The 11,054-nt window shown below is 42.3% G+C and overlaps 1 protein-coding gene and 1 non-coding gene across 2 annotated transcripts; one reads left to right on the top strand and one right to left on the bottom strand.

The window, feature by feature from the left end:
• The first annotated feature begins 106 nt into the window (after positions 1 to 106).
• On the top strand, positions 107 to 193 carry Trnastop-uca (transfer RNA opal suppressor (anticodon UCA)). Its single transcript has one exon. It is a non-coding gene; the product is annotated as a tRNA-Sec (tRNA).
• Positions 194 to 1,305: 1,112 nt separating this feature from the next.
• On the bottom strand, positions 1,306 to 5,121 carry LOC135401522 (transmembrane protein 179-like). Its single transcript, XM_064633978.1, has 4 exons — positions 4,621 to 5,121; positions 3,975 to 4,103; positions 2,959 to 3,043; positions 1,306 to 2,114 (listed from the first exon to the last, which is right to left on the bottom strand). Exons 1-4 carry the CDS (start codon positions 4,905 to 4,907, stop codon positions 1,932 to 1,934), a joined length of 684 nt encoding a protein of 227 aa, XP_064490048.1. The 5' UTR covers positions 4,908 to 5,121; the 3' UTR covers positions 1,306 to 1,931.
• Between the last annotated feature and the right edge of the window lie 5,933 nt (positions 5,122 to 11,054).

The following is an 11,054-nucleotide window of genomic DNA, read 5'->3' as shown; positions in this document are numbered from 1 at the left end:
TGCTTTTGCGTGAACATTAAAAATGCAGCTCGAGTAACAAGACACCCTCACATCGAACTTTTTAAATATTGCACGTTATATAAATGTGTTCTGACGCAATCTTTGCGCCTGGATGAACCTCGGTGGTCCGGGGTGCGGGCTTCAAACCCGTAGCTGACTTGCGTCAGAGTGGTTCGATTCCACCTTCTAGGCGATGATAGTTGTTACCTTCATCGTTATACGAAAGTACAGTTTTGACAGAAGGAAAACATGATAAGCCAATCGGTTTCCATTCCTTTGGACTGGTTGTGTGTGTTCTATGGGGACCTCACATGGGGGAGGACGAATCCCCTCCCCAAATGTCCCTATTTCAATTGCACTACCAAAGGTACTATTTTTTTATTCTTTTTTTTTGGGGGGGGGTACCTCTCCCCCACCCCCTGGCTATGCCCATGAGCCCCACTAAACTGACCGAGACCTCTTGTCTCGCAAAGTTGCTGCCCTGATTTCTGTGTGTGTAATGGTCTAGGAATGGACTTAAAACCTGGAAAAAAAATTATACTAACTTCCCTCTACCCTCAGAGCCTCCACAAAGAATCCTCGCATTCTCACAACACTGCTTGGACTCCGCTATGACACACTTTCACCCCAAAGTTACGTTGAAAACCATGTCAATGTCCAAACATACACATTCAAAATGATTCTCTCTCGTACAACAAGATACTCGTAATATTTCACCAAGGCAGACTTGTCGTCTGTGAATGTAATGCTGTTCCACTCAATGTTGTTTCTTCAGTTGCTTTAATTGCTGAGAGCCACAAAAGTGCTTATTTGATGTGTGTCTAGATTTGTATTGAGATGTGTACCATTCTGAATAAAATTTTGACAACCTTCGACAACTTATGAAGAGAGGTGTGACTGAAAGTTCCTAAGAATTGATCTATACAAAAACACCCAAAGATGCTGCTGACAAAAGATTTCTCGTGTTAGCAGAATACAGCAGTCATTCCGCAACATGTCCTACTTCCAGCTTCACGAGGGCTCAGCTTCGCAGGCACACATTGCATCCGTACTTAAAACCCCGAGAATGTCAGGTAAAAAAAAAAAAAGATTAACACAGCTCCAGAACACTGCTTATTGTACCTCTAGAAGTTATAGAAAGTCCTTGACTGAGAAGGAGCCTAGAGAGTTTCTGATATCATCTGTAATTTCAAAGCCTTGAATGGCTATGCCGACTTTTCCATGTCGCAGTGCAGCAGTTCCAGAAATTCTGAACATCCATCCTTATTGTAGGAAGGTAAATTCTCACTGGATTAAAAATCGTACTTCAGTTGTGATAGTTTATTTTCCTCGAACGGTTATTATGTACACAATTAGTAATAAACACAAATAAGTGTGTGTCAGACATGCAGTTGCATACACTCAGCACTACATAGAAATAGAGTACACATTTCAAAAGTTCTTTAAAACAGGATAAATATAGAGAAATTAGGAGAAACCAGCTCTCCAAGGCCTGATTTATTAGGCAGCGGCTGGGGAATGCAAACAATCCCAGCAAAGGTACTAGGTAAGAATGAAATTAGCACGACCTACTAATTCCTCTTTCACGTTAGCTCTAGAACTTCACCCTGGTTCAAGCTACTACGGTATCACAGTTGCAGTTTCGTCGACTAATTCCTGCGTCAGTTAACTTCCGACTACTGAGAGTTTTAGCAACGTTATCTTTTCCACGTGTCTTGACTTCACCGAGCAACTGCCCACGTTTACGTCTTGTCTCGGCTCCGCCTAGCGATGCTGCTGGGTATCTCTCGGGTGTAATATCTTCCTCGTGCTTTCGGGTTGCCCCGCGATCTGTTACTGGTGCAGTGGGCTTCTCCTAAGACTTGGCTTGAACTGACTTTCCGACTAAATGGCACATGGATCCCAGAATGAGTGCAAGAAAGGTGGGCCCTCTACCCAAGCATGGGTGCAACGTCTTCTTCTGGCTGGTGCAACTGATCCATGGATGAACTCAACAGGCGACGTTCGCGAGCCATGCTGATGATGATGTTTTCCCGTTCGTGATAGACACAGAGTTTTCTAGTGCAGAGGACGGCCTGGAGCACCCAGCAGACCCACGAGCTCCAAGCACCAAACTGCATGAAATTGATGTACGAGAGTTGTCGTAAGAGAAAGATGTAGAATTAAAAACAATTAAAATACCCTCAGTGCTGGGTAGGACAAGGACAGAGGATAAAAGGACAAGGACCGGCACTGATTTTTAATTGTTTGTAATTCAATATGAACCAACCAGCCCAAACGCTTGCTCTGCTACAGAAAGGTGTATTCTAGTCATTTCATTATGTAAATACGGTGACCAACACTAAGGACAATGGAGAACATAGGAACAGGAGGCAAGCAAGCCGGTGTGAATGATCAAGTGGCAACACCTCCTTCAAAGAAGGAAGTCACTGAAAAGGTCAGCCAGCTTGTAGGATCTCCTCGAGTTTGAGCAGCAACTTACAATACAGGGACGGAGGACAAAACAAGAGAAATATACGCTGTACAAGATTTAAAATTACCTGTCACTGTGACTTACGGAGGATCCCTACCTGTCCCTCTCACTCTTTTTTATAGAGTGGGGTCTTACTTATTTCAGGTTTAGAAACAAACGTCAGCAGTGATACATAAAACTCCTGCAACTTTAACGTAACTCTGATCTTTTACAACGGAACCCCACACTTGCGATTCTCGATAAACTCTGACTGTGCGGAAATATGTACCAGTGTGTACAGAGAAAAACTATGTGCGTTTTACAATGTACAAGCAGACGTTGCACGAGTTGAAAAAATTGGCTGCCGATAGTAGCTGTCACGGAGGTAACAAAGAACTGTTAAAAGGAGGAGATAAATATTTTTACAAGCAGTGGGACAACTAAAACACAGTCTAACAAATTACGAAACACATATGTAGTGGCACGTTATGTGTGAAGAGGCCCACCTGAGCTGTTCCAATGTGCATATAGAATCCCACAGTGTCCACATTGTCTGGCTTGCTGATTTGAGTAACAGAGGCATCTTCGCAGCTGAAATGAGGAATATTCTATTCTTTACGTGCGTGTTAGTCACACACTGCTCTACACTTGCAATCTCAGTTCGTTATTCCTCCAAAAGTGCAAGAATCGCTTTATAAAGCTTTTAATTTGATGTGGCGACTTGCTACGAAAAAAAGCATTCATAACTATAATTGTATTTTCTGTAACCTCACGATTTACTTTCATGACTTCAGTCATGCCGCCTGCCTACCATGGACATACCGATATGGGGACAAGCCCCCTTAGAACAAATCCTGGGAATATCCACGCTGCCAATTTAAGTTAGGTTGCCCCATCTGGTGACATATGGGAACCTTGGAATGCTAAATTATAATGTTGTTGCAGGTTGCAGAACAATTATGAATTTATTATGCAATTTCTTTTTTTCCCCTGAAATGAAATAATACATTTGTTGTGTGCACAGTGCATAATTTGTGGAGTGCGCTTCAATAAAGAATTAAGTCAAATTTTGTAGTTGCCTCACATTTCAGCGGAGCTTACATATTTTTCAACACTTCCCCCCCAAGTGTGCTACGAGCCTCAAATTTCCGATCCAAGCCCAGCAGCAGCAAAAAAATCGTCTTTTTCTCGATTAAAAAAATATATATGACTTTGCTCGTTTTAAAAGTGCACTGTTCAAAAGAAATGGGACAGCATTAGACAACTGATGTTTAATTAAATCAGCAGTGACTGTGAGATGTCATCATCTGTTTCATGTTGTTTCGACATGTTTCAAGTGTTCATACTCAACCAGATCAAGAGCCAAACCAGGCTTAACTTCACAGGCTTCACTGCTTCTAGGTGCTCGTATTGAATTAGCAGTGCATTACATGTGGTTTGCATTGCGAAATGATAATAACGGCTACGTGACAGGTAAGTTCTCCTGTAAAGACTGGATTACTGTCCAGAAGAAACTGCTTACGCAGGGAAACGCTGCGTGATGGCGTGGCACCAGGTCCGAAAGCCATCCGAGACAAGTATGGACATTGTCAATACCAGGAGCATCACAGCAATGCTGACGACACAGTCAATGAATGCTGACAGGAAGGAACTGCAAGAGATGAATATTGTTACTGTTAGACAGAGGAAGCTTCTCACACGTAACAGTGTTCAAGTCGTGGTGTTCAAAATCCACAGAACACTACGAGGTCACAAAACCTGTAGGACAAGGACAATCATTTGCAGCAGGAGTGCTACAACCTGTGCCACAAAAATTAGCTATCAAATATGGAAAATGTCTGCAGAACCAACGTAGGTCGTACGCAAAATTTACATGAGTTCTAGATACATGCAATACATCCAAGAGAAAAGTCGGGAACCTTGGCCTTATCAGCATTACTGTCATTGCTTAGTGAATTAGATGACTACTTAACGCATCGAGTTAAACTGCTGATTTACTTGCTGCTTCAGCCATAAACACATGAGGAAAGGGTTCGTTATATGATGACCTGTTATTTCGAGATGCTTGCTTTGGATCGGAAAACGATGTGAATATATAAGACAGCAACAGAAACATATGATATATTACACATGGGCGAGATATGTATACGCACAAAGCGGAGTCATACCTGTCCGAATCCTTATATAGGAATATGGCCATGCGTACCAACTGAACGAACGAGACCATTAACATTACTCCACCAATTACGAGGGTAAACATGCAATAGAAGGCAGAAGCCCATTTTGCGATGAAATGTCCGTCGTCGCTGTCAAAAGTTCCAGTTGTGTACAGCAGACAGTGACCATTGAAATTGTAAACGTGGATTGACGTTGACACAATCGTACAGAGGGACAGGATGAGGGTGCACGCATAGCAAGTCGCCTGAGTTAGCACAAGTATGTTTCCCAAACCCATGACTAGCTTTGAAGCAAGACTTTGAAACCGACAGGGTTTCTGTGGTCCTTTGCATCTGACGGATAAACTAGGCCCTTAATTAACTGTCATTTCGTGGCATTACAAATTATCTGGGAAATATGCGGATGCAGAGCACACAAACAACCCGTAGCACGCAAGTGCACTATACACGCAAGTATGTGTCACCAAGCCAACCAAGACCAAGCACCAGGCAGGATTGGATATGGATTGTGTTGGATACTTTTAGACGATGTCGATGATGGTCGAGTTTTGGTGATCAAATGAGTTGTTCACTTCTGCACGATGGAAATTGATGTTCTCAGGCTGGAACACAAAAGAAAGGGCAACACACAAGCTTCAAGTGCATAAGAACAATGAAAGCTGGCAATGAAAGTGACTTTTCAGTGACTTTCTTCTGTCATTGCACTTCTGCAGTTGCACGTAACCGTAGAGCACGTACCGCTAGTGACTCTCAATTTACCCGCTGCTTTTGCGTGATTGAATGTAACGTAGCTGGTCAGGAATTCTGACTGTCTGTAAGAGAATACAAATGGGTACTGCTGTTTGCATTTTAGTATGGCCAGGGCTGGGGTCGACGGGGTGGGGGTGAAAGGGGGGGCATTTCCCACCTTTCCCCCGGAGGCGAAAAGCAGACGCCGGTACTGAGTATGGCAAAACTAGCTGTAGTCTAATGACTACGAAGTTCAAATAAATTTAGAAACTAATGTTAGGGTCAACAGGTAAAAAAAATATATATATAAAACCCGGTAAGATCCAAATTAGAAGGTTTCGTTAAGGCTTCGTTGGAAAGACCAGCGTACAAGAAAAAAAAAAGTCACGAATTACGATTCCGACATTTTTTATCACGTAGCGATTACTGCCAATGAAGAAAAACAGTGAGGCATTGTATGATTGTGAGTTGTGCATCTGTCTACTCATACCTTGGCCCACAGTAGAGAGCTCGTAGTACCTCTAAATAAATACAATAATGAATTCATTTTTGATTTTTTTACTTTTTGTCAAAATATGAGAAAAGTTTTGTAACTGATATGTTTTATCTGGATGCATGCTATGAGTATGGGTTGTGTAACGTCACACCCGAGATGTTCTCAATAGGGCTCATGGTGTGATTAAGAGCACTAAGCGAAAAAAAAAAAAAGAACAATAGGACATGACGGAATATAGGGCACATGCTGCTCGGAGAGTGTTTATCGCACGATGTTATCGGGGGTGGGGGAGCATATATTTTACATTATTATGATATTTATTGGTTTAGAACATTCAAAGGTATAACCTGGCGTATTAACCAGAAATGTATTTTTCTGTCGTGTTTTCCTGCCGACGAGCAAAAACTTATTGATTTCTGAGCACTCGCCAGATCCACTTTATAGTATCAGTGACTTTGTTATGCACAAACGTTAATCAGCATATATTTTTGTACGACTATTATTATTATTTAATAACCGCGACTCAACACCAATTTAGGATCGTCTCAATGTTTCCCGAATTCATGCACGATGTTTCCATAGTATGTGAATTCACCAGCAAGAACAGTAAGTTACAAAAAAAAAAAGAAAAAGAAAACACTACAAGTTAGATGACAAGTCTCACTTACACGTCTTTATACCTGCTCGTCAAATGTACATGAGTTGTTGTTTCATTATTATGTGCTTGTAAAGTGAGCGGGCATTAAAAAATGTTTTCCAAAAAGGACTTTGGAGATTAGGATATAATATAAGGGAAACTTGGATGTTCAGAATAAAACACTTGTTTAGAATACAAGAAATCTCGAAAGAACAAGGTTAGCTGTTTTCTCCCATGATTTCTTAAAAACAGGAGACGTAGCCAGAACTAAAACCCGAGACTAGGGGAAATAAGTAAAACAGGGACGCACACAAACACGAGACGTGCGCTTTTTTCTGACACTTTTGCAGTTCCGAAAATCAGAAGAGATAACGGTATCATATTACGCGCAATGGCTGGCCTTCGGCATGTTATCTGGTGAGGTCTTCTCCGTGGGTGATTTGCGGTTCTGTGGTGATCGACGGATTTCGACCCGCGCCTTCCAGCAGAGCGCATATGGACAAGTGGCGACATTTGGTGGACACTATAAACACTACAGAGGCAGCGTGGCGATTTTATATTTTATCTTGGTCGCGGCGTCGTGTTCCCGCGGCGCACGTCTTTTGCAAGTGCGCAATATAGTCGCATTTGAAGCATATTTGTGGTCTGCGAATAATGGAAAATAGATGAAGATAAAGATACGTAAAGCTTCCACCGTTGCTCTTCTTCCTGCCTCAAACCATACGGGAGACATGAAAAAAGAAAAAGAAAAAAGGCGGTGAAAAAGCAAAATGCGGTATACGAGGTCAGGAAAGCTGAGCATGAAACCAATGCTTTCTGTGGAAATTATTATTGTTATGTTCTGGTTTACTCCTTCAAGGAACTTCATCACTCAATGGCATGTACTATACGGCACGAGTGTCGACATTATTTTCCACAGCTCACAAACTTCTTGACCCAGAGTATTTGCATATATTATGTCTGACAAAATTTGCCGCATTTTGCACATTTTTGGAATTTCAAAGTTGATGTTTTTGTTCAAGATACAGCTGATATTCACAGTTTTGTGTCGCTTGCTTCGATTTCTTTTATTTCTCCTTCTTTTCTTTTTTCTTCTTTTGTGTGTGTGTGTGTGTATTCGGAAATTAAGTTTTTGAAATATGCATGGATGGCTTCTTTCCTCAATTCTATATCATCCGATAGGGCACTCATTTAACTACATTTTACTCTATAGCAACGTATTCTGAACCGATATACTGTCACCCACAAAAATTATATATGTCGAACCACCGTGAAACGGTCGTTTTTGCCGCGATAGAGACGCATAAAGTATAAGGCCTTCCTTCTGCCCCGTGGAAAATACTGCAGGTTAAACCCTTGTCAACCATGTATTGAGTTTTTAAAAATCATGTCAAATATTTTCATTTTCGGATTTCCTGCAGTAAATCATGAAAAAACGAACAAACGCTGCTTTTCCCCATGTGGATTGTTAGTACCTTATACATGTATAAGAGTTTCGTTTTTGCACGTGGTTTTTTGGAAGACGCGTTAGGACAAATGTTTCCATGCAGGATTGTCGCGTTTCAGTTGACGTAAAAACTCACGTAGCTGATGCTCTCACATTTTACTTTCTTCATTCCGTACACGGCTGCGGGGGCGCCACAATAAACCCACTATTCGACACATTTCGCCATGCTGTTTTCCCCTCTAGATCGGTCATATAAGAGTTCCGTGTTTACACGTGGTTTTTGGAAGACGCTTTAAGACAAATGTTTCCATGCAGGATCGTCGCTTTTCAGTTGACGTAAAAAGTAACGTAGCTCATGCTCTCATATTTTACTCTCTTCATTCCGTACACAACTGCGGGGGCGCCACAATAAACCCACTATTCGACACATTTCGCCATGCTGTTTTCCCCTCTAGATCGGACATATAAGAGTTCCGTGTTTACACGTGGTTTTTGGAAGACGCTTTAAGACAAATGTTTCCATGCAGGATCGTCGCTTTTCAGTTGACGTAAAAAGTAACGTAGCTCATGCTCTCATATTTTACTCTCTTCATTCCGTACACAACTGCGGGGGCGCCACAATAAGCCCACTATTCGACACATTTCGCCATGCTGTTTTCCCCTCTAGATCGGTCATATAAGAGTTCCGTGTTTACACGTGGTTTTTGGAAGACGCTTTAAGACAAATGTTTCCATGCAGGATCGTCGCTTTTCAGTTGACGTAAAAAGTAACGTAGCTCATGCTCTCATATTTTACTCTCTTCATTCCGTACACAACTGCGGGGGCGCCACAATAAACCCACTATTCGACACATTTCGCCATGCTGTTTTCCCCTCTAGATCGGTCATATAAGAGTTCCGTGTTTACACGTGGTTTTTGGAAGACGCTTTAAGACAAATGTTTCCATGCAGGATCGTCGCTTTTCAGTTGACGTAAAAAGTAACGTAGCTCATGCTCTCATATTTTACTCTCTTCATTCCGTACACAACTGCGGGGGCGCCACAATAAACCCACTATTCGACACATTTCGCCATGCTGTTTTCCCCTCTAGATCGGACATATAAGAGTTCCGTGTTTACACGTGGTTTTTGGAAGACGCTTTAAGACAAATGTTTCCATGCAGGATCGTCGCTTTTCAGTTGACGTAAAAAGTAACGTAGCTCATGCTCTCATATTTTACTCTCTTCATTCCGTACACAACTGCGGGGGCGCCACAATAAGCCCACTATTCGACACATTTCGCCATGCTGTTTTCCCCTCTAGATCGGTCATATAAGAGTTCCGTGTTTACACGTGGTTTTTGGAAGACGCTTTAAGACAAATGTTTCCATGCAGGATCGTCGCTTTTCAGTTGACGTAAAAAGTAACGTAGCTCATGCTCTCATATTTTACTCTCTTCATTCCGTACACAACTGCGGGGGCGCCACAATAAACCCACTATTCGACACATTTCGCCATGCTGTTTTCCCCTCTAGATCGGTCATATAAGAGTTCCGTGTTTACACGTGGTTTTTGGAAGACGCTTTAAGACAAATGTTTCCATGCAGGATCGTCGCTTTTCAGTTGACGTAAAAAGTAACGTAGCTCATGCTCTCATATTTTACTCTCTTCATTCCGTACACAACTGCGGGGGCGCCACAATAAACCCACTATTCGACACATTTCGCCATGCTGTTTTCCCCTCTAGATCGGACATATAAGAGTTCCGTGTTTACACGTGGTTTTTGGAAGACGCTTTAAGACAAATGTTTCCATGCAGGATCGTCGCTTTTCAGTTGACGTAAAAAGTAACGTAGCTCATGCTCTCATATTTTACTCTCTTCATTCCGTACACAACTGCGGGGGCGCCACAATAAGCCCACTATTCGACACATTTCGACATGTTGTTTTCCCCTCTAAGATCGGACATACAAGAGTTTCGTTTTTGCACGTGGTTTTTGGAAGGCGCTTTAGGACAAATGTTTCCATGCAGGATCGTCGCTTTTCAGTTGACGTAAAAAGTAACGTAGCTGATGCTCTCATATTTTACTTTCTTCATTCCGTACACGACTGCGGGGGCGCCACAATAAACACACTATTAGACACATTTCGCCATGCGGTTTTCCCCTCTAGATTGGACATGTAAGAGTTTCGTTTTTTGCACGTGGTTTTTGGAAGACGCTTTAGGACAAATGTTTCCATGCAGGATTGTCGCATTTCAGTTGACGTACAAAATCACGTAGCTGATGCTGTCGTGTTTTACTTTCTTCATTCCGTACATGACTGCGGGGCGCCACAATAAACCCACTATTCGACACATTTCGCCATGCGGTTTTCCCCTCTAGATTGGACATGTAAGAGTTTCGTTTTTTGCACGTGGTTTTTGGAAGGCGCTTTAGGACAAATGTTTCCATGCAGGATCGTCGCTTTTCAGTTGACGTAAAAAGTAACGTAGCTGATGCTCTCATATTTTACTTTCTTCATTCCGTACACGACTGCGGGGGCGCCACAATAAACCCACTATTCGACACATTTCGCCATGCGGTTTTCCCCTCTAGATTGGACATGTAAGAGTTCCGTGTTTACACGTGGTTTTTGGAAGACGCGTTAGGACAAATGTTTCCATGCAGGATTGTCGCATTTCAGTTGACGTACAAAATCACGTAGCTGATGCTGTCGTGTTTTACTTTCTTCATTCCGTACATAACTGCGGGGGCGCCACAATAAACCCACTATTCGACACATTTCGCCATGCGGTTTTCCCCTCTAGATTGGACATGTAAGAGTTCCGTGTTTACACGTGGTTTTTGGAAGACGCGTTAGGACAAATGTTTCCATGCAGGATTGTCGCATTTCAGTTGACGTACAAAATCACGTAGCTGATGCTGTCGTGTTTTACTTTCTTCATTCCGTACATGACTGCGGGGGCGCCACAATAAACCCACTATTCGACACATTTCGCCATGCGGTTTTCCCCTCTAGATTGGACATGTAAGACTTTCGTTTTTTGCACGTGGTTTTTGGAAGGCGCTTTAGCGCTTTAGGACAAATGTTTCCATGCAGGATTGTCGCGTTTCAGTTGACGTAAAAAATCACG

Source organism: Ornithodoros turicata, chromosome 7 (genome assembly GCF_037126465.1).
Source record: "Ornithodoros turicata isolate Travis chromosome 7, ASM3712646v1, whole genome shotgun sequence".
NCBI classification, from domain to species: Eukaryota; Metazoa; Arthropoda; class Arachnida; order Ixodida; family Argasidae; genus Ornithodoros; species Ornithodoros turicata.
The sequence above is the reverse complement of the archived record's forward strand: the minus strand, read 5'-3'. Positions and strand labels throughout refer to the sequence as shown.

Excerpts from the sequence above, each read along its gene's own strand:
- LOC135401522 (XM_064633978.1), bottom strand. The coding sequence starts at position 4,907 with ATGGGTTTGGGAAACATACTTGTGCTAACTCAGGCGACTTGCTATGCG. Across the intron at positions 4,104-4,620 it reads CTATATAAGGATTCGGACAG|TTCCTTCCTGTCAGCATTCA; the intron begins GTATGACTCCGC and ends CATCTCTTGCAG. Across the intron at positions 2,115-2,958 it reads TGCACATTGGAACAGCTCAG|TTTGGTGCTTGGAGCTCGTG; the intron begins GTGGGCCTCTTC and ends AATTTCATGCAG.